Below are 23800 nucleotides of genomic sequence, written 5' to 3'. Positions count from 1 at the left end.
AAATGGTCCACCGGGTAGTGGCAAATTAATTAATGTCAAAGCAATCTTTTCTATTTCCTTAAAACAGCTAAAATTCTCATTTTAGAGGAGTAAACATAGATATAAACCTCATCTCATTATTTTCAAACCCTGCCTTGTGAATTAATACCATATTGGTTACTTGTTGCTGTAGCAACACAATTAAAACCATGTTTTAAAAAGAAAAATATGCGTTCTACATTCTCCTGAGTAACAAGCTGAACAGCCCTTCTCTGCTGCCCTGTTCTTATTTTCAGTGAAATATTAGCTTTCTTTTAAATTTAAAAAATATGGTTTGTGCATTTTCTTTTCTCAACATTAGTGTCATTTTAACTAAAGCAATTGCTGAAAAATGTGCACCTTTGACATACTTTGGCTTTCAGCCGATCAGCTGAGAAGATCTGCCATTCTTGTCCTTTGCATGGTTCTGTTAATGTTGTCAGGTAGCTATGACCTAATGTAAAAGGTTGTATGTGTCATAGGGAGCTTGGTCTGGAAGCTCCTTTCAGCTGTATGCTGGAGCCATCAAGGCAGGACAACCTGTAGTTGCAGTTGTAGTGGGACCATAAATTGCTGTGGTGGAGTGACATTGTCTCTTTACAGGGTAGAAACTGCCATAGTGAAATGGTGTTGTGTCTTTACAGGGTGGATATGGAAAAAATAGGACTTCATTTAGCAGGTCTGCTCCCTATGCGTATTCAGAAACAAGTCCGCTAAACAAATGACTTAGTGGGAGTTTACTGGCTTGTTCCTGCTATCACTGCAGAGCCAAATAGGGAGAGAGTAGTCTACCAAACAGGTAGTCACTTACAAAGTTCAAATCAGTTATAATGCATAACACAACTCGAAGATGTCAATGAGAGTATAATCTGAACATGAGGTGCTATATTAATAAGTGCCCGGTTTTGGTTAGTAAAGCCTTAAATCCTGCTCAATGGTGCATGGAAAGTGAAGGAGAAAATTAATTTCAGATCCCAGTTGAGCTTGGAAGGCTGAACTGAGCTGATGTGATGAACAGTCGATAAACACAGACAATCACAATGTAATTTTAACAGGATCTGTATGAAAATGAGTAGTACTTTTCCATGAATGGCTGCTCACAGCTCATCACCAGAAACACAACTTCAGTTTTATTTTTCATTTCATGCACCGAAGTGGAGAATGCATGCATTAAAAGAGAAGCTATACAAATAAATTCATAACAGCACGGTGCAATATGTCATTAAAAAGATGAGTAACAAGGTTTGGGAATAATGTGAACAACTTGACATTTCCCTGACTGTTACTTAAGAACTTGAAATCTGAGCTGTCTTAGAGTTAATGAAAACCACCCTACATGAAATAATGACATAATGTGAGGGCTCTGAGCCTTTTTAGCAGCATAGTAAAAGCAGAAAATACATACCACCCGTTGACTGATCTCACATCACAATATTTTGATTAGTATTAATAGTCACATGCCTCAGTAATCTTGAGGACTCTGGTACATCAGCCCTGTCCCCCCTGCATTTGGTGGCAGAGCTAAGCCTCCTATAGATTTCAGTAATTACAAAATGTAGCCTTAAACAGCGAACCTAGGAACAAGGATATGTTTTTATTTACTGAGCTGTCTGTGTGATTACAGTGGCATAGTCCCTTGGTCCTTAGTCAGATAAATTTCTTATCCCTTTTAGTTGTAATTAGGGCTATGTGAGAAAAAAAGTTTTTGGTATTGTACATTTAGAAATAAAGGATTTATATTTAGAAGGGGGAAGGGGATGGTTTCTTCTATGCAGTACTCATACACTCTTAAAGCAGGAGTTGCAGTTGAGCCTCTGAGCTTGCAGCTGGCAGGAGGTGCTTGGTGGGTGTAAAGCTCTCTGCCAGCAGATCCAAAAAGGATTATAGTCTCAGCATTTGTTATTTTACATTTTCGCCTGATGCTGGTAGTTTCTCTCTGCCCATTGTGTTTTACACCTATTATCTTTAACAGCAGGAGTCCACTGCTGCTTCCAATGCTTTGCTGACTTTATCATCCTCTTGGCACTTTTTCAGGCCTGCAGCTCCCAGTCATCACCCCAGAGTGCTCCGGTCAGCCTGGGCTGTCAAGGGCCAGCGTTACAGGCAACATGTCCCAGGGCAGTGAAAGCGCTGAGAAGACACGTACGGCCCATCATCTGCGGTCCTGGTGGGAGCAGAGCAGGAGCGCACAGCTGTAAGACGAAAATGAAACCCCACCCTCAGAAACTGCGAGTGCTTCATTGCGGTTTTGGTTGGGAGTCAGAGATGCAGAATGTAGCAAGAACGCAGCAAGTGTAGCACTTGGATGTCTTGCATCTCTTATACTTGCACAACGTTTATTTCTGTACTAGCCAAGCTTCAATGTTTTTGTGTGTGAACAGCTAAGTCTTTATGTCGAGGGTATTGAAACATCTAGGCTGATAAATACAGACCCAGACACACCCCTGAATGTTTAGGTCTTGTAGCAGCTGCTCCCATCCCTGCCTTGTCCCTACTACAGGCACACATACGTAGTTCTTTACACAGAGACCCTCCCTGAAGTGAAAAACTAAGAAATATGTGAGAACTGGCTCTCCAAGTGCTGTTTCCTGTGTTACATTATCTCACCAATATTATGATCTGAGGCCCTACTGTTCTGCAGAGAGGAGAAAAAGGTCTCTTTAAGACAGATATTCTTAGACACTCTTAACAGGAAGCAAAACTGAGGTCTGTAAAGGCTGCATATTGCCAAAGATTACACAGAAATGGCAAGACAGCCCTGTGTCTTTTTACCAGTAATCTGTCTTAGAGACCCATAGTTTGTATAGTCATCTTGTCATTGCATTTATTAGAGGGCAGATTGAAACTCAGAGATTTTATCAAGCAGAATAGCAATCACATTTTTGTGATTAGCCCAAGTATAGCTCAGATTTCCCCAAGTAATAAGCTTTTATATAGCAGATTTTTTTTTCCTGTTCTGTTTCAATGTCTGATTCTTTTTGTGTGGACTATGGGAGCTGTAGGCCAGTATCTAGAGAGCCATGCCACTTCCTAGACAAAGGTACCTTGCATAATTATTTTATGTTTAGTTGATTTGTTCTTGGTTATTTATAGGTGTCATAGTCACTCATAATATTTGGAGGCACAGTTCATGGCTTTCATTAGAGAAAGCATGAAGTGCCACATGATTTTGTTCCTGTATTACATTGAAGGAAGTGCTAACAATAGTGCAGTCTTTCCATAGTTCATTTTTTTTTGGTTGTTGTTTTGGTTTGGCTTTTTTTTTTTTCCTGAATTCACCACAAATCAGTGTAAATTTGGGCACTTCAGCTATGCACCTTTGTTACTTAAACTGCTTGGATTTCTTTAATGTTTTTGCCTTTACTCTGAATGTCCTGGGTTTGCAACCACTACAACATGTCCACAGTGCATTTAGCCATGTGTACTCTCAAATGTAACTCCCTCCTAACAGTTACATTCTATGTATGGAAATTCAAATTTTAAAATAGTGAAAGCAATAAAAAGACTTGACATACAGCTTTGTTCCAGCCTGCTTGGTTTCATCTACTGTGTTGTTTAACTCGAGGGGAAAAAAAAAGCCAATTTCCTGTTTCCACTATTACTATTTCATTATTCTTTTTATAGCTTAATTTCCTCATTTGCAGAAGCACTTCATTAATGCTGTATATTCTTATTACTTTCCAGAAGTCAAGTATCAGTTTCACCAGAACACCAGGACGTCCTTAAAGCTCAAGACTTTTCTGTCATCATCAAAGCATATGTGCTTGTGACATCCTTAACACCTCTGCGGGCATTCATTCATTCAACCGCCACTGTCTGGCATCCACCCAAGAAGAAGCACTTTACTGTAAAGGTAAAACATTTCATTTACTAATTTTTCCATCTTTCGGGCAAAGAACAGAGACAGAAAAAGCAGATAATAGCTCTCTTCTCTTTTACCTCCTCTTTATTTGCAGTCTCCAGACAACATGTGAATATTCTCCTAATGTACAGCTTTCATTTCTCAGCATGAGTGGGATTTGATTCATGAAGGAGGGAAGAGTTGCCATGTGCGGTGGGGTTATGAAGGGCCCTGGGATTTGCTGCTTCAGAGCCCATTTTTGTTGGTGACATTTGACAGCAGTTGCGAGGTTTCCTCTGAAGCACAGCAGTGCTTCATGCAGAAATGTCTTTTGCCCGGATATTGACAGTGCCATAAAAAGGAAAGTAAATATTTAAAATGTTTTGTTTATATATCTTTTTTTAGGTGCAGTAAAACAGAATGGAGGAGGGTCAGGGTCAGGGTCAGGTTTTATGAAGAAGGATGTTTCATATGTACCTTAATTAGATTAACTCTGGACATCTCCAAGTGCCTGGAGACACCCTTTTCTCTACATGTCTATTTTGCTCAACAGTCCTATGGATTTCCAAACATGCCTTCCCATTCCTTTGTTATTTCAGCAAGTAACTGTGCTTATAACATGGCAGCTCTTTGTGAAGGAGCTACAGTTCTGTGGCTGTTTCTTTCCCTCTGAAGGAATGAGGTCGCAAAGTAGCAGTGATCTCTTGAGGTCACACAGATCAGCTCCTGCACAACCATCTGAGGATGGTGCACTTTGCCCATGTAGCCCTTTTGAGGTAGGAGCAGGTCTTGGCTTTGGATCAGTCTCAGTGTTGTGGTGCCACTGTCAGGACTCTTGCTGATGCCAGCCATTTGGTATGTTCTACAATTTTAGCTCTCTCAAAGTTAAGTGTCTAGTCTAAGCTCATTATCCAATTCTAGTTATTGGAGAAACAGACACCTCTAGAGAATAAATCATCCCACTCAATTTAGACACTGATTTTGGAATGAGATGAGTTTCCTGCTAAAAGTATCTGCTTCCTTCCGTGGGCTATGATACTCTTAGAGAACATACCAAATTCTAGATTGCCAGAATTAGCTGAGTTGAACCTATTTCTCTTTCTTTCCCCACTCAGAAGCTAGGGAAGCCCAAAGAGATACATTATTTTGCCATCTATTTTCCTCTGTTTACATTTAGGAAGACTAATGACCACCCACTTTCAAACCCTGGGGTTTGGTTTTGTTTTATGTTTATTAAAATAGCACAATGTCCAGCAGCATCAGTGTTGCAGCTGAAGTATGGACTACTTTAAAGGCTAGTAGTTATAAGTAATTGTGATATGGTTCTGTAAAATAATTTCCACTGAGGAAAATCTGCTGAATGGGGTGCCCGCTGCCATTTACAGAGTACTTTGGCAGCTGAAGAAGCACTAAAAATGATAGATAGAAGCAGCAGCACTTCTACAGTAGTTCCACTCTGGTTACAGCTGTTGTGGTGTTCTATCTTCCACGGCTTTAGGCAGAATTGTCAAAATGGCAAGAAATAAACAAAAAAAAAGGCACCACAGAAAGCACATTTATAGTGATGTAAAGACTGAAATGCAAATTAACAAAATGGTGGGAAGTGGGTTGTATAAGACTGTCTCTCAGCATAAACAGTGTGCCCTATAAAGAACCTGGGAGGAATCTAAGAGTCTCCAGGAGAAGTGAGACACTGGGAACTCATGGAGTGACCAGAGAGGACTAGTGGGAGAATCACAGAGAGGCTTCTGTGCTTGGTACAAAGGCATCAGACAGGATATCATCAGTCAGAAAACAATACTTGGGAGAAGATTTTAATTCAGTTGTTGACATCCTTCAGGATGAGATTACATCAAGTTTCTCATAAACATTGCAGAGCTGTCACTTGTTGCCAGTGGGATGTGCCATGCCAGCAGAGTGTTCTCCTCTCCCTGTGTTACCAGTGGAGCTATGGATATCTGTACCAGCCAAGGAACCTGGTCCAGAAAACTCCTAAGCCTCCAGTTTCTGCCAACTCTATTGTGTAGGAAGGAAAATTGTTTGTTATGTTGTGAAGTTCCAACCTGTCAATAGTCAATAATGACAGAAAGGATCTCTAAGACCTGATATTCTGCTGATTGACAGAATACCTATCAATGTCACTGGGGACTGAACATGCCTATACAGGAGACTTTGGTCTGGAAAAATTTGGTAGTATTTGATGTGTTTTTCTTCAAGAACAGTTGACTATTTTGTTTTGTTTTGTTTTGTTGTGGGTTTTTGGTTGGTTGGTTGGTTGTTTTTATGAACAGATGAGAATAATTTAAATCTGCTGCTATCATAGATGTGCTGCTTTCAGTAATGTTGCACAATAATTTAGAAACCCCCTCAGTGTATATAGGTCTCTGGTCAGCAAATTTTCTCATGCCAGTATAATTAAACTATTACTGATGAGAAATTGTGGTTAACTTGGTTACAGCATTACTATCACAATCCCGGTATATTAAGCTTAAATTTTGATCCTCTATGTACAACAACCCTTTATGGTTTATATGAAGGAGAGATTTTTAAGAGGACTGGACATGGGGTATCAGAAGACACCAAATGATTAAGAGAAACTGTGTAAAGAAAAGCCAGAAGTTTAATAAATTAAATAATACTGCATTCCTCACTGTTTCTTTGATAGTAAACTATTACAAATTATTTTTACAACTCAGATATACTTATCGTAATTATAGTGGCAAGGCTTCAGAATGACTCCTTGAATAAGCATTGACCAAATGGCAGTTCAGGAAGAGTTCAAATGTGTTTTGTTCACCAGCTGCCAGGTTTTCTCTGGATTATGCACATTTTGATATCTCAGTCCAGAAAGCAAAGGAAGCTAAATCCTGTGCTGGCATGAGATTTTTGTATGTACTCAAGGAGTGGCAGAAGTGTTACTTTACAGTTGGGCTCTGGTTGGGAAGATGCAGGAAAATCAGGGGAGAGAGTGGCTTTCTGCCACACAAATGTTTTGATATGAGACTTGCGTAACAGCCCTATTTCCTTGAGGAAATTTGGAAACCCCTTATTTAGACCATCTGTGCTTTGAAAAATTAATAATAAAATAGAAGCTTTCTATTTTGCATATGGTACCGATTAAGGGATGGATCTCTGTCAATGTATGCAATAATTACCTTTGAGTTAATCAAGATTATGCATGTGTATCGAGCAGAAGGCTGATCTCTGAATAATTTTCTGTTTTATTGAAGCTGGTGTGAGAAACAGTCGTTTATGATTGATTATTTCAAGGTTTAACACACTGTGAAGTGCTTCCTTTGCCCTGCCATTAACCTTTTCCAGCCTGGTCCCAGTTCTTAATGAAGGGATGTACTTTCATAGACTTTAGTGGTGCCAAGTCCTTCCATGCTGTTGGCAGCTTTGCACGACCCCCGCTCCGGCTCACTGTCCCTTCACTCATCCAAAATAAACAGTTAGGTGTCTCCTGAATTGGAACTCCTGGACTGGTGTACTTGCCTAACCTTTGATACTCTCAGCTGAAACTATGCCCTTAAGTGATTTTCCTGTTGTGCAGTGAAGTAAACATAATTTATTAAAGCACTTTGCTTGATAAACTCTGTGCGGTATAAGTCAGTACATCATTGAAATTTTCTCTCTGTGTGTTATGCATTTAAAAACTTGACTAAAGAGAAAGATTTTTTTATACTTAACATATATGCAAATAAAACTGGACCCTCACCTCCCCAGGAAATACATCTTTTAGTATGACGTGGAGGTCTGGCTATGAGCAGAACGCTGTGAAAATAAGGTTGCCGTATTGCCCTCAAGTGGCCATTTTTTATATTACGTCAAGTACAATCCAGAGGCAATGTGAACTAGAATGCAAACATGCACGCAGATAAAGAGCAAAATACTTAGAAACAGCAGAAATGCCTAGGATCTTTTCCTCTTTGTTTTATTTTTGAATTACATATTCTTGCCTTCTTACTTAGCAGGAGCAAATGCAAATAAAATTACCATCAAATCTTAATCAATTAGATTGCAGGGTTATTTGGAAATAAAATTACATTTGTCCATTAGATTCTGTAAGAACTTAGCTTTTGCATTTCACTGTTCTTGCAAGTAGCCTGTGTAGAGAATCAAATGCTCTAATGCTTCCTTTCCTGGGAGACTGAACATAACACAATTGCCATCTCTAGCACCTAGAGCCCTATCATTTCTCTTTTCACTGATACGAGAATGAAAATCTGTCTGGACTGGGGGAGATCAAAGACACGCTTCACGCTTGGTCTGACATTCTGTTTCAGGCAAGAAAGCATCATGAAACTGTGGAAGAGGACAAGCATGGAGTGGCACTCGTCCCTAGCCATGCTATAGTTATTTCTGGTAATTTGCAAGGTTAGAAACACAAAACTGGAGGTGGAATATAAATATTTATGGTTAATAAGCTCTAGTGGATTTTTATGCCATGCAATCCTCTGATAAATTTTTAAATCCGTTAGTGCTTTTGGTCTTCCCAGCCTCCATTAGTAATGAGATTCTACAGATTATTTATATGTTGCCTGAGGAAGAATATTTGTTTGCTTTAAGACTTCTATCTGACTACTCAATTTCACATCCCTAATTCTTGTCTTAAAAGAAGGAATGAGCAATTTTTCCTTTTTTACCTTCCCCAAGTCTGTGCCAATCTGTCATGCAGTGCACAGAGTTAAAATTCTTCCTAGAGTTCTTTTCTGCTCTTCTCAGTACAAATATCCCAGTTCCTCTAGTATGAGCTCTAGTCTGATGCTTCTTTGTAACAGGAGGATATGTCATAAGTGAGTCTCTACACTGTCATGCAGGCCTATAGCTCTCTGCTTTTCTCCTGGTCCACAGATGCCCTCGCTCTGGCTCTTTGGTCCAGGCAGGTCTGTAAACTTCTCCCTCTGTGGCTCCCAGTTTGCCTAGACCTACCTTCTGTTGTCCTGATTCTTCTTCTTGTTTTTCTTTTTTGTTTTCCAGCTTCCATTAGTCAAGCCGATCCATGTTTCCTTCTCACAGGAAGCTGGGAAATGCTGTTACTAAATCACCTTTACTTTTCCTCTCAGAAGTCGATGAACCATTCTTAGTTCAGTCTCAGTCAAAGGACCTAATTCAATGGTTGCTGAAGCTGATGACTGTCTTGTCTTCAAACTTAGTCTCAGGAGCAAGGATCCTCAGAGGAAAGTTTTCTCAGATGGTCTTTTCTCCTTTTTTCATTAGCAAAGGCTTAAATAAGGCATTCAGGAACAACCACAGGAGTGGAGATTTTCCACTTAAGTCTGAATTAAAACAAAGAGTATCCTCCATGTAAGTAAGTTATAGAAATGGTAAGGGACAGGAGTATTTTTGTCCTGAGATATAAAAATCTTATGTAAAGAAAAAAACATACAACATGTACAATGTATAAAAAATGTATTTTTAAAAGTGAGAAATTTACTGTATAAAATAGCTGAATATTGTGTCTTCTTCTTTCAACAAGTAGCATGTTAGAGCTGCAGAGAAATGGCACAACATAACAATAAATTAGGGATGGAATAAACAGACCTACCTAAGGCTAACACTATAAACTTATGATAAATTACTGCACTGTTTTCTTTGTGATTTGTTATGGAACCATTTTTTTTATTATGGGTACATTTTTCTCCCATTACACATCTTACAATTTTTTCTATATACTGTGATAGCCTGTGCTAGCAGGCAGTATGGGAAATAGCTCCATTTTAAAATATGCTTTTCTGACTTTCTGTGTAGAATCAGTCCGTATTTTTGCAGATATTTAGATACCTGCATATATATATATATATACATATATATATATATATATAGTCAAACAGATTCTTGCTTTTTAACTATGGATGACTACTTATATCCAAAAGAATTTGGACTTTTAGTGAAGAAATTTCACCAAATATAGATCCAGTAAGAATGAAAGTACAAAAATTAACTGAAAGGACAGAGCTTACACTGAAAAAGTTATCAGAGACTGATTGAATTTATTCAAGTGAAAACATCCTCAACTAATTTCAAAGAGATATGATTACCTTAAGTCTTTCGAGGACCTGCAGATCCAGCTGATCAGACAGACTGCAGCAGCTCTGATGCACAGCAGAACTATCTGGACAGGACACCCTTCATTATTTCAAAAAAGGTCATTTCTTGAAACCAGCAAGGTCCTCTTTAAAATCTATTAATACAAATTCTTTAAAGTGTGATGCACCAAATCCCAAAATGTAAACCTCAAAATTACACTGAATTACTCAGTAGGCCCAGTGGCCTTCCACCTTCTATCTCCTTGTCCATTGAGTAAGTTCAGAGCTCAGCTACACCTCTGAAGGTGTTGCAGAAAAAACTGACAATTTCACATTGTTTAAACAAAACCAAGATAGAAGTGGTTAACTGATGATATGTAATTAACTGGCAACCAGTAATAATAATATACTCGCAATCACTATCAGAAACAGAACAGGTAAACTATGATACTAGACACTTCAAAAATACTGTTACTGTTTAACCTCGCTGATGGTCACCCTCTTCTTTATCATGAAAAGTCTGGGGCAAACATGCTCCCAGATGGTTTTGTATGTTCCAGGCGCATGGGTTTTCTTGTCCATGGTTGGGCTGTGTGAGTACTCCTGTGGTGTATCTCCTACTTGTCTTCAGTGTCTCATTTAGATTCCCTGTACAGTCACTGGAGGAAAAGAGCAGCTTTGGATTGCAATTAATGTCACTGTGTTGAGGTGTCTGCCTTAGGATGGCATAGATCATTCTCTTGAAGCACTTGTGTTCTGCAATGAGGTATGAAAGGAACGTGTACATTTAGCTCATACATAGATATGAGCGATGTAGACTTGTAGGGTGGGATTTATCTATGGATTTTGACATCTGAGTGAATTGTCTTCACTTGAGCTGTGCCTCTGAAGACCTATTACAATTAACAGCAAGCTGATCAATGCAGTCAGTGAAGGCAGGTGTTTCAAAATTGTGTTTGTGCCATTCCTAAGGTTAGTTATGGAAAATCTTTCTTGACTCATCACAAGGCAACACTGTGCAAGGACTGAGCTCAAAGACAACCCTAGAAGGGTCACTACAGTTTGTTTTTATTAGAGTAAAATTCATTTCAGTCTTCTGTAGAGTGTTGGCATATGATGTGCAGTGCACACAGTGTCTGGCTGTGTCTGCTGCTCAACATGATCTGAACAAGCCCCTTAAAACAAGAGGTGGAGGTAGAAGGAGCAGGGAGATGGCTGTCTAAGTCAACTTATACCCTTTCACAGAAAAATCCTCAGCTAACAGTTGAGCTGGCTGCCCCAGGCTGCCCCAGCTTCTCTCCTAAGAAATTCATTTGCAGAAAAATTGCCAGAGGAAAATGCTTTCAAGGGAATTACTTCAGTCACCATAACATCCAGCCCTGCGGATGGCACACACTCTTCCACTCTCCTTCAATGTCCACAAGTCTGCATGAAGCCTTCAAATCGGAATTCCTTTGTCAATTAAATTGAATTTTTTCAGTGTGTCAGGCCTTTAACTGATGGTTCAGGGTGGTTTTGAGGAGCCAAAGGAATCCATGTCACTGAAATCATAAAGCTTATTTTAATGACTGCAGATTTTAAAAAGTGGATGTCAAAGTGGGTAGAGGAAAAGCATTGTAAAATTAATATTGTACTAGCCAAATCTTTTTTTCCCCAGTGGCTTATCCTAAAGCAGAAGTAGTTACCAGTGAGTAAAAGGTCAATGAGTTAAAATTAATCTTAAGAATATTTCTAGTTCATTCTGCCTTTAGAGAAAAGATATGCTTGGTCCATGTAATCTGTCTGCATTTACGTGCTTTCTGAAAGGCATTACACAAATATGTGGAGCATACCTCCAACTGTATGCATCCAGCATGTGGATGAACATCTTCAAGATCCTGAGAAGTCTTCCATTTCTGCACACAGTGGTGTCATTGTAAAAAATATATGTGCATGTCTGCATTAAAGTTTTGCAGCCTACTAAAACTTAATCCCTATTCCTTTGCTTAAAAATTTGCCAGCCAGAGGTCAGCTTTCTCCCAGACTAAATTCCTGTGATTGCCACAAGTTTTTCCCATTCTGTTCTCTATTTTACCCTTTAATGCTGCTTTTAATTAGACTTAATCGATAATGAGACTAAATCTTGCTGGACAGGTAGTTTATTTCCTCTGAAGACAGGAGAACAAGCATCAGAAATAACTTTCAACTCCATGACTTCAATATCTTGCAGTTGAACACAGATATTTATGGATCTTTATCGGGCACACACAGAAGAACCCTGAGGTTGCTGCAGGTTTTCACAGTTCATCTCTCCTAATCCATATACTGTATTTTTCCCTGTCAGTTGCTGAGAATCCTGTAGAATCCATAGGAGTCAAACCAAACCTGAACCGGTTTAAATGGGATTTTTTTCATGAATTGGAATTTTACCTGACGTATTAATATCTGTCTCTATTGGTCCTGAACCAGACTGACTAAATGTTCATTTTCAGTCATTGGCTTAGAATAAACCTCACCCTAAAACCTGATATCCCCTAATGAGAAGCTGTTGAGCAACTTTTCTTGTCTGATCTGGCTAAAGAGGTCTCCTGCTCCAACAGGGGGATTGGACTAGATGATTTGAAGTCCCTTCCAATCCCTAACATTCTGTGATTCTGTGATTCTATGACTAAAATGCAGTTAGTTCTGTGAAGCAGCCGGTTTTATTTTAATGCCTGTTGTGCTGGAAACATTTAGCTGGTGTAGCCAACAGCATGATCTGAATGCATTTCTAGTTTTTACTTGAAATATATGCATTGTTTATCCTTCATTTTGAAGTGCTTAGGAATTGATTTACAGTGAGGAGCAAATGAGCTAATGGGGCTTTTTCTGTCCCTGTTGCCCTTCCTTCCAATAATATCCATCTCTCTAAAATTCTGCAGCTCCTTCTGTTTGCTGTACAGCAAAATCACACAGCTTCTCACTTAGCCCCTCAATGCCCACTGCAGATTTAGGAAATTAGAGAAAAGCTGCAAACCAGTGTGGCAACTATGTGAGTGATGTACAGGATTTGCAGAAATGGTGGAAATAGTTGTCAGAGACAGCTGAAAAACCACCATGTAGTGCCACCTTGCTGAGATGAGTCTTCAGTTAAAATTTTGTATTTCACATGAACATTTTAATTAACTGGTTTTGACCTGAATGAGGAACCAAAATGGAACAATTTCACTCAGAGATTAATCTAAATCAGAACTGATTTGAAAAATGTGAAGCTTCTTGGTTATAGTCTTTGTACTATTCTGTGAGACAAACACAGTTCTGGTGTTCTTAGACTCTGGGAACCACAGGCGCCCTCTCAGCCTGCTGTGGCAATGAAATGGAGCGTGATCTGAGGATTTGTATACTCTCTTTCTAAATAGCAATTCTGGGGCTCTTTTGCCCTAGAGTCTCAGGGAATTGTAGTACACATGGAAAACTTTCTACAGCATAAAAATACAGTTCGATGTAATGCAAGATTTCAAGATGATGCAAACATCCAAAGGGCAGAGTTGAGGCTATATGTACAACCTTTGCTTTTCTATTTCCCAGCAGTCAGAGTTTAATTTTATAACTTCAGTCATATATATTGTTGTCATATTTTTTTCCTACTGTCATTTCAAATAACTTTATCAGAAAAAGCAGAAAGAGTCCCAGACATCACAAACCTTCAGCCCAGATCTGTGCATGGGACACATTTCTTTTAGTCAGTAAAGCTAGGGAAGGAAATGACTTGTTAGAACAAAACCGGAGGTGACAAGAACAGAAGACAGGCAAAACATCTTCCTGCCCACCAGTTATTTACCAGCACAACAGAATGGAGTTACTGGAATTGAGCAAAACCCAAAGGAAGGTCAGCATTAGCTGCATGTCTGAGTGTTTCCCATGGCTGGCTGTAGGCAATGATACAGTATTTTTTAAAGGAATGTGGAAAATGCTTGTTACATTTGACTGCAATATTCTGCCTGAAGAAATAGAAAGCCATTCAACCATGCCAATGCAGACCAGTGCACTTGGAAGTGTTCACACTCACAAGGTGGGGCTTTAACACTGCCTAGAATATTCTGTGGACTAGAGTGCACAGAAGCATGTTTTAAAGAGATCTGGTGTCAGCACAGTGAATGTGTCATAATGCATCACCAGTAACTAGTGATGTACCCCAGGGGTCCCTACTGAGTCCATCCCTGTTCAAGATCTTCATTAAATGTCTGAGTGATGGGATAGAGTATACACTCTCATGATACAAAGCTGGGAGGACTGGCTGATACACCAGAGCGTTGTGCTGCCACTCAAAGGGACCTCAACAGGCTGGAGAAATGGGCTGACAGGAACCTCGTGCAGTTCAACAAAGGGAAGTGCAAAGTCCTTCATCTAGGAAGGAACAACTCCATGTGCCAGTACCTGCTGGGCATTGACCAGGTGGAAGGCACCCTTGCAGAAAACGACTTGGGGATCCTGATAGACAGTGAGTTGAATATGAAGCAGCAATGTGTCCTTGTGGCAAAGAAGGTAAATGATACACTGGGCTGATGAGGAGAAGTGTTGCTAGCGAGTCGAGGGAAGTGAACTTTCTCCTCTACTCACCACGGGCAAGTAGTGGGGTGTGTGTGTCCAGTTCTGGGCTCCCCAGTACAAGAAATATGTGGAGATACTGTATAGAGTCCAGCGAAGGCCCACTAAAACGATTAAGGAATTGAAACATCACACATATGAGGAAAGGCTGAAAGAGCTAGAAACATTTAGCCTGGAAAAGAGAAGTCTCAGGGGGATCTCTTCAATGTGTATGCATATCTGAACGGAGACTGTAAAGAAGGCAGAGTGAGTCTATTCAGTGGTGCCCAGTGTCAGGACAAGAGGCAATGGGCACAAACTGAAAGACAGGAGGTTATCTCTGAACATCAGGGAACAGCATTTTTTTTGCTCTGACGGTGACTGAGCACTGGCACAGGTCTCCCAGAAATGTTGTAGAGTCTCCATCCTTTGAGTCATTCAAGAACTGTCTAGACACAGGCTTGTGTAACTGACTCCAGGTAGCCCTTTTTGGGCAGGGCTTTGGACAAGAAGACTTCCAGAGGTCCCTGCCAAACTAAACCATTCTGTGATTCTATGATCATGCTTTAGACTCAAAACATTACATTAAGCCTTGTTACGAACTTCTGCTAAATGCCAAGCTTTGTTAACTCATCTGCAATGAACACTTGATCTTGACTGTAGTCAAAGGCAGCTAGAGAGATGCAGCCACATCAGTCCCCAGTGAGGTTGTCTACAGAAGTGTGTGTGCTTCAGTCATGATACTCAAGTGGGTCTTGTAGGATAAGTGATAATAGAAAATATATAACTACATTTCCAAGTCAATTTAGTAGAGAAATTCCTAGAAATAATCAGAATTTGTTTCTTTTCTGAATCTCAATACAAAACATGTTCTGTGTATACTATAGTCCATCTCTAAAGAGAGTACTTTTATACTGTATAAATGTATCTGGTAATATAGTGCTACTTAATTATCTAATAGCTTTATGCAGTTCAGACATTAATTGGGTTCTGTGCAGTGTGATAATGGGGTTCAAAGGCAGCCCCTTTCTTAGCACAAGGGACTCTAATGAAACAAAACCTCCCTGTGTCCCACTCTTCACTTGGGCTCCGTGTTGCTCCACTTCCATTTTGCTGAATCTTAAGTGATGCAACAGGTGAATTCTGATGAGTGATGAAAGAAACCAAGAGGACAGTGTCATGCAGGCCAGAGAATATGCCACTGGGAGGATTCATGAAACTAAATTTCTCAGGATATGCCAGAGTCCAGTCAAAACACAGGCTGTGGGGGCTGATCAATTTTTCAACATCTCTTTTCTATAGTCTATTTAAAGCTTGTTAACATGGGGTAAGGATTTGTGGGCAAGGTCAAGCCTTTGGCATAGAATGTTAACAAGAGAAAAGTCTTTTACTTTGAGTGTGCGATTACCTACTGCCGAAGAAATAAGTGTTTGTGGTTTCTATTGCCTAGAACCAGTTGACAGCAAAAGCTTTTATCAAAGTAAGCTTAGACTGTGAGTAATATTTTATAAACCATTCATACAGAATTTGTTTCTGGTAAACTTATTTCTAAAAAAACAGTTCTTCTCTACTAGTATGCTGCATGGTTCTTTTCATGCATCTTTACTGTGCAAAGTATTAAGAATTGAAGTTTATATTCTAAGGCAATTTTTATTTCTAACAGACTTTTAATTTATGATTTTAAGCACTGATTTACCTTAAAAGTTCAAAGTCATGTGTAATCTCTTCCACAGCTGCAAAGGTTTTTTGAGTTATTCTTCAAAAGTGGTTCTCCCCAACAAGCCTTCAACAACATGAAGGAAGCCATAAGCAAGCTTCTACTTATAACTGAGATCTTCAGTGAATCATCTGCCTCAGGACCAAATTCTTTCAATCGGTAAGTGACTTGCAGTGTTGTCAACATTTAATGCAGGGCAACAATAAACCATGGCAGATGCTCTCTGTTAACCACATCCCCTCCCCACCAAAGAAAAACAATAGGAGGAAAAGAGAGGAGACTTGCAAGTTGGAAAAAAGTTAAAAATCCTTTACCAATGCTACTAATAAAATAGAGAAAATAATACGAAATATACAAAACCAATCTTGAATTTCCCAGCTCTGCACTGCTCCAGCAGCTGCAGGGCAGGCACCCGGAAGTCGTGGGCTGGACTCCACAGCAAACTGGAACTGGATTGAGGGATGCAGGATCTGGAACCAGGCCTCGGATCACAGGGACGACAGGCAGGGTCCTCTTCACATGCCGGCCACAGTCAAAGAGAGTGAGACCCTCATGATCTCCCACTTCTATAGGTTGTATGACGTGAACGGGATAGAATATTTAGTTGGTCAATATTAGTCACCTGTTCTGTTTGCCCCTCCTTGCAAATACGCCCCTCTCACTTATAGGATGCGTGTTTTTATCAGCAACCTTGCATACCATTGCTCCTATCTGCAAAAACATGCAGCCAAACTCAGAAAAGTACAGTTACTTAGAAGAATTTAGCTGAAAGGAAAATTCACGAAAAGAGAGACTGTTCTTGTTTTTAACAAAACCAGGACACAGTGGTCACTTCTGTGCCATTGTCAAGATAGCTTCTTAGAACAGAACAAAAACAGTAGAGGATCCATGACTCCTAAAATAACAAAATCCCCTCTATTTCATACTTACTTACAAAGTGAGGATGTGCTGTGCTTAGGGAGTAAGACTCTTCAACATCCAGTGTTTCTGATTTGTGAAAAGGTTATGATGAATACTTATGACCAGATGCTGTGTCTTGATGAAGTGTTTCAGGCAGCACAAATGAAAACAAATTACTCACAATTGGGCTAGTCCTAACATATAAAAAGCTTCAATGAGCCCTCTGTCATGTGTCAGTTTAGTGTTAGAGTAGCCCAGACAGTTCAGAGGTGGCTGGGGGTGGCAATCTGAACAACACGCACTGTAGAATTCTTTATGAAAGGCACCCTATGAAATGCACCTAGGCAGCAACAGTCACGTTTCAGTGGGTGTTAAATCATTGTAATCACTCAGAGTGTTAGAGTTGTTACATATAAATCAATGTTTATTATGTAATATTTTTCTAATTTAAATTAATATGTATTATATATATGTTATGTCACATCCCTGACATTTTTATGTTAAATAGTAAATAAGTTACTGTTTATTACTTTTATATGTTTTATAAAGCTATTTGAGAGCTCAGGTGTTTTAGTAGCAGTAATATAAAGCTCATTATTTAACATATGCAAGTTGGAAATAAAGATTACATTGTGAGTGGAAAGGGTGGTGAGGAGGGGAGGAGTATAATAGGGATGGAGCTATTTTGACAGTGGTCCAAACAGTGACCTTTTTTTACCAATGAGGTAGGTATTTCTTGTGTATGTAATCTGAGACTTGCTCAGAGCTCCCAGCCCCTGCCTTCAGAAATCCCTGTAGCTGCAGCACAACTCTTTGGGTTCAATGAACCTGGAGAGTTTCACCATCTATTGCCTTCCAAATGTCATCAAAGCTTTTGCAGGACCTCATTCTCAACAAAAAGCATTTCCTCCTCCAGTGTAGTTAATCTCCTTCACTGGTTTAAAAGTAAACTATATAAATACACTTTAATACATCACTGTTTTAATCAGTTCACAATATGACTCCATCTATGTTTAAGGCTCCTGATTCTTCTTAGAAATTGTTTTTAGTCTATATTGCATGCTTTCTCTGGACTTTTGTGTGTGTTCTGTCATTGTAGCACACATTTTACAACAGTACCTAACCTCACTGAATCCGATTCCTGTTATACTATATTTCAGATGCAGCCAATGTTTTCAAATGCTAACCTTTGACATTGGATTTGGCACCTCCATATACCCAGTAGTTCTTAAGGTGAGAAAATTACACAAATTGTTGCTTGACCCAAAAAGACTTAGAGGAAAAACACAGCAGAGAAGCAAAGCTCTGAAGAATGTCCAAGTAAATTAATATTTATTTTGCCTAAAAGTGGAGAGTTGCTGTGGGACAAACCAGTTTTTAAGGGTCAGAGTTCCTCTGAAGTTCACCACACTGTTTAAGTGTGCAAACCTTTCAGTTTTATCATTATGGGATTATTACCCCAAGTGAATAGCAGCAAAACAAAATCCATAGGAAACATTGCATGCAAGCAGAGTTAGGTATGAGCTGTGCCAGAACAAGGAGGAAGAGAGGAAGTTAAAATACACAACAGTCTTTTAATACAAGTTAAAGCTTCCCATGAACTGTATTGTACTTCTTCAGTTCATGACCTGCTTTGATCTTCCCTGTGCTGCCTTCTTCCTGGGTGGTCCTCAAAGTCCTCAAAACAGGAGAAACACAACCTGTGGCATAAACCTCCCTGTGCCAGTTTTGTACCACTCCTGCCTCAGAACAGCCTGGTCAGAGACCAAAATTGTACTGCTTACCAGCTGCTTCTCTTTACCCCTCTAGATACATACGAATATGTATATATCTAGGTATATATTTTTTGTCCATATTTATGGAACACAAAAGCAAACAAAAATAGTAAATATATCCTGGGAAGCTACAGGAGAAAACTTTATAAATTCATCCTCTGTTAAAACCTTTTAGATTCTGGCAACACCAATGCAGTCAATCTCTCCATCCTTCACAAAACAAAGTTCTTATCAACACAAAAGAAAAATGGACGTAAGAAAGAAAGTTTGCACAATTTTAAAAATCCCTGAAGGCAGTATCCTTACTTAGTCTGGTAAGACTTGCTTAGCTAGTATAAGAAATGTGATATGTCATTACAATTTAATGATTGTACACAAAGCTGTAAAAAAATTATCCCGAGATTTGTTTAACTAAACATAAGGCATAATTTCTAGCTGCCTGTATAGTAGTCTGAACTATCAGCTATAATCCATAAATGTACAGTAAATAAGTAGTGTTTAATAGTGAAAATACAGATTACTCTAAAAAATAACAGTTGATAGTTAATGTGACATTTGACTTCAATAGTATCCCTTGGAAACTGTATTATGCACACACCGACAGCTTGAAGTGATATTCATGATTATGCTAAAATACTAATTTATTCATATTTTGTAAACATGAGTTTATTCACTGTGTTTATATATTGTAAAACTTATACCTTCATCTGTAGTAACTTCTAAACACCTAAGAGAGTTGTGTTAACATATAAGCTGATATTTTATTTTTTTAATCAAATTTCAATACACCCACACAAAAAGCTCTCAAATGAGACTGCAATGTTTTACTCTGTCCACTGGAGGGCAGCAAACAATGTGATGTGTATTTCTGATCGAAAACGTGGTACCGCATTTGCTGTCTCATAATGTTTTGTTAGTGTTATGATGACTTTTTTGTATAAATAGTTCCAGTTTGGTATATGTGGCTATGGGAAGGTTGGACTTGATATTCAGACTATGAATTCTTGCTTTGTTTTCCAACAGGTGCATGGAAACTTTGACTTTCAAGATGAGGATGAATCAAATACTCAGGACCAAACCTTTAAAGAGTATCTTTTTGAAGATACTTTTAAATTTCTATTATCTAATGAATCCTCAACATCCACTTTCTTAGAAATTTTACAAAAAATACGTGGATCAACTGTGAGCAAGGTTGTTAATTCCACTTTTTCTCATTAATTATTTGAAAAAAATTAATTCTGAATTGTATGCCCTTATGAAATTGTTGGTACCAATTTATAGAATGAAGTATTTATTGAATCAAAACTGTGTGTTACTGAATTTTGGGGAAATAATGAGTAAAACTGTGATTATATTGAATAACAGAATTTTCTTTAACAAAAATTCCACTCTCAAATTATGTTATTTCCCAAAGTACAGTGCTTTAAAGACAAAATTAAAACATTTACAAAGTAATTTTCCCATCATTTTTTAAAACAGTCTTTTTTAATATATCAGTGTGTGTGTTTTCATAAACCTAGAATTCATTAAGTCAAACAAATAGGTTCACAAGCATCAGAATTAAATTTTGTTTCCTACAACTTTGTGTCTTATTCTGAATGCAAGATCCAATTACTTTTTTTTTACATTTATTGGGTCTGTATTAACCTTGCATCACTAGTGAAATCTGTTTCTGACAAGCTGGACTCTCCTTCAGCAGCATTTCTCTCAGTCTGGACACTTTTAGGGGGCATTTCTGAGGAACCCCCTGCTTGCAAGAATTACAGGGACTTATTTATCCCTGTGGCTTCTGCCTCTCAGGCAGGTGTGACTAAAAAAGGGTCATGAGTTCTACATTTGTGACAGGATAAAGTGGGAAGCCACAGACATAGACATAGGCAGACGTACAATGTGATTACCAAAGTCTGTCTCCCGTAGGTGACCAGACCACCTTTCAAACTGTCCACTCAATTGTCTGTACTTTATGCAGTCTCTTCCCATGGTAGTTTTTATGGGTATTTTTCTACACAAAGCTAGTGCAGTCTACTTTATTCTAGACTGAGAAATAGGAAGAGCTATCAAGAAGTTGGTTTGACATAACTTTGGATGAGGTGAGGGCAAGTTGAGCGCTACTGTAACTTGTTCCTTTGATCACCAGAGGGATTGGGGTATTGTGAAAACACATTGCCTTCCATGGGATTTCACCAGAATATGCTGCCCTTTCCTTCACAGGATGGAACGTACCACAGAGAAGATGAGGAATGTTTGCCTTTAGAAGAGATAAATTCAATGATTACTTTCATACAGGAGCTGAAGAGTCTTGGACAATTTGAGCTGGTAAAATAAACAGGGGTTTGTTATATTGGATAGATATTTTATGTAAACCTCTTAACATTTCACTTTCATCACCGTTCTTTGCTATCTCTGGCCTGTGCATTAGGCTGGATGGACAGGGAAGCAGGGAGAGCTTATGCTGATTTTATTTTGGAGGATTTTTGGAATTTAAATTAGAAGTGATAAAGAAATAAAACAGAGAATTTGAGTTGAGGATTCGCTGAAAAGAATAGCTAAAGCAGAAACAGAGACCAGAAAATAGAATGAAAGGAAAAGGAGGAAAACTATGTAAATTACTAATGAGTTGGTAAGAAAATGGAATGATAATGAAACAAAGCAAGTGTGAATTGGAGAACTGGGAACAGCACAACACTGAGATCATGACCAGAGAATAGACATAGATGAAAAAGTGGTAAAAAAGCAGGTGGGGAATGTAATACATGTCCAGGCGGGTTTTGAATGTCTCCAGAGAAGGAGACTCCACAACCTCCCTGGGCAGCCTGTTCCAGTGCTCTGTCACCCTCACTGAGAAGAAGTTTCTTCTCAAATTTAAGTGGAACCTCTTGTGTTCCAGCTTGATCCCATTACCCCTTGTCCTATCATTGTTTGTCACCGAGAAGAGCCTGGCTCCATCCTCATGGCACTCACCCTTTATATATTTATAAACATTAATAAGGTCCCCCCTTAGTCTCCTCTTCTCCAAACTAAAGAGACCCAGCTCCCTCAGCCTTTCTTCATAAGGGAGGTGCTCCACTCCCTTAATCATCTTCGTTGCCCTACGCTGGACCCTCTCCAGCAGTTCCCTGTCCTTCTTGAACTGAGGGGCCCAGAACTGGACGCAATATTCCAGATGTGGTCTCACCAGGGTGGAGTAGAGGGGAAGGAGGACCTCTCTCGATCTACTAACCACCCCCCTTCTAATACACCCCAGGATGCCATTGGCCTTCCTGGCCACAAGGGCACAGTGCTGGCTCATGGTCATCCTGTTGTCCACCAGGACCCCCAGGTCCCTTTCCCCTACACTGCTCTCTAATATGTAATCTCCCAACCTATACTGGAACCTGGGGTTGTTCCTGCCCAGATGCAGGACTCTACACTTGCCCTTGTTAAATTTCATTAGGTTATTCCCCGCCCAACTCTCCAGCCTGTCCAGGTCCCGCTGGATGTCAGCACAGCCTTCTGGCGTGTCAGCCACTCCTCCCAGCTTAGTGTCATCAGCAAACTTGCTGATAGTACACTCTATTCCCTCGCCCAAATCGTTAATGAATATATTGAATAATACTGGCCCCAGTACTGACCCCTGAGGCACTCCACTAGATACTGGCCTCCAACTAGACTCCGCACCATTGACTACCACTCTCTGGCTTCTCTCCCTAAGCCAGTTTGCAACCCACCTCACTACTCTATTGTCTAGACCACACCTCCTCAACTTAGTTGTGAGGATGCTGTGGGAGACTGTCAAAGGCTTTACTGAAGTCAAGGTAGACCACATCCACCACTCTGCCATCATCCATCCACCTTGTTACATTCTCATAAAAGGCTATGAAGTTGGTCAAGCATGACCTACCCTTGGTAAAGCCATGCTGACTGCCCTTAATAACCCTCTTATCCTTGATATGCCTTGAGATGGCACCAAGGACAAGCTGTTCCATTACTTTCCCAGGGACAGAGGTGAGGCTGACCGGTCTATAATTACCCGGGTCCTCCTTCTTGCCCTTTTTGAAGACTGGAGTGACATTTGCTTTCCTCCAATCCTCGGGCACCTCTCCCGTTTCCCAAGACTTGGCAAAGATGATGGAGAGCGGTCCAGCAATGACTTCAGCCAGCTCCCTCAGCACCCGCGGATGCATCCCATCTGGACCCATGGATTTATGGATGTCCAGACTATTTAATTGCTCCCTAACCCAGTCCTCATCGACTAAAGCAAACTCCTCCATTGACCTGGCTTCATCCGGGGTCTCAGGGGTACAGGGCTCCCCAGGACAGCCTCCGGCAGAGTAGACAGAGACAAAGAAGGCATTCAGTAATTCTGCCTTCTCTGTATCTTCTGCCACCAGGGCACCCACCCCATTCATCAGTGGGCCTACATTGCCTCTGGTATTATTTTTATCTGCTATGTATTTGAAAAAGTTCTTTTTGCTGTCCTTGACCCCTTTTGCCAGCTGTAATTCTAAGGAGGCCTTGGCTATCCTAGCTGCCTTCCTACATCCTCTAACAGCAGCCTTATATGCCTCCCAAGTGGCCAGCCCCTGCTTCCATGACCTGTAAACTCTCCTCTTCTGCTTGAGCATACCCAACAGATCCCTATTCAACCACACAGGCCTCCTGGCTCCCTTCCTTGACTTCCTACGTGTGGGGATGCTCTGATCCTGAGCGTGGAAGAAGCAATCTCTGAATGCCACCCAGCTATCTTGGGCCCCTTTTCCTTCAAGCAGTCTTGACCATGGGATTTCCCCAGCAATTGCTTGAAAAGGCCAAAGTTAGCCCTGCTTAAGTCCAGGGTTGCAATTCTACTTGCTATTCTGTTCCTGCCACACAAGATGCTGAACTCTACCATCTCGTGGTCACTGCAACCAAGGCAGCCCTCAACCTTTACTGCTTCGACCAGACCAGATGGAGGAATAACAATCAGTGTCTGTTAATAGGCGTGGCATCTAATGAG

The 23800-nt window shown here is 39.9% G+C and overlaps 1 protein-coding gene across 2 annotated transcripts in view; it reads left to right on the top strand.

Moving 5' to 3' along the window:
- Nucleotides 1–23800, top strand: part of CPED1 (cadherin like and PC-esterase domain containing 1) — a 149199-nt gene that overhangs the window by 46934 nt on the left and 78465 nt on the right. For both annotated transcript variants that reach the window (XR_014185334.1, XM_082064825.1), the window contains 6 exons: nt 2053–2212; nt 3703–3871; nt 16167–16309; nt 18211–18283; nt 19849–20016; nt 21037–21141. Coding sequence is in view for 1 of the 2 variants with exons in the window: in XM_082064825.1 (XP_081920951.1) it covers nt 2053–2212; nt 3703–3871; nt 16167–16309; nt 18211–18283; nt 19849–20016; nt 21037–21141 (818 nt within the window). In the remaining variant the exon portion in view is untranslated. The remainder of the gene's footprint in view (nt 1–2052; nt 2213–3702; nt 3872–16166; nt 16310–18210; nt 18284–19848; nt 20017–21036; nt 21142–23800) is intronic.

The sequence above is a fragment of the Streptopelia decaocto genome (assembly GCF_964273445.1).
Source record: "Streptopelia decaocto genome assembly, chromosome: 1".
Taxonomy (NCBI): domain Eukaryota; kingdom Metazoa; phylum Chordata; class Aves; order Columbiformes; family Columbidae; genus Streptopelia; species Streptopelia decaocto.
This window is presented reverse-complemented; position numbering and strand designations above follow the sequence as displayed.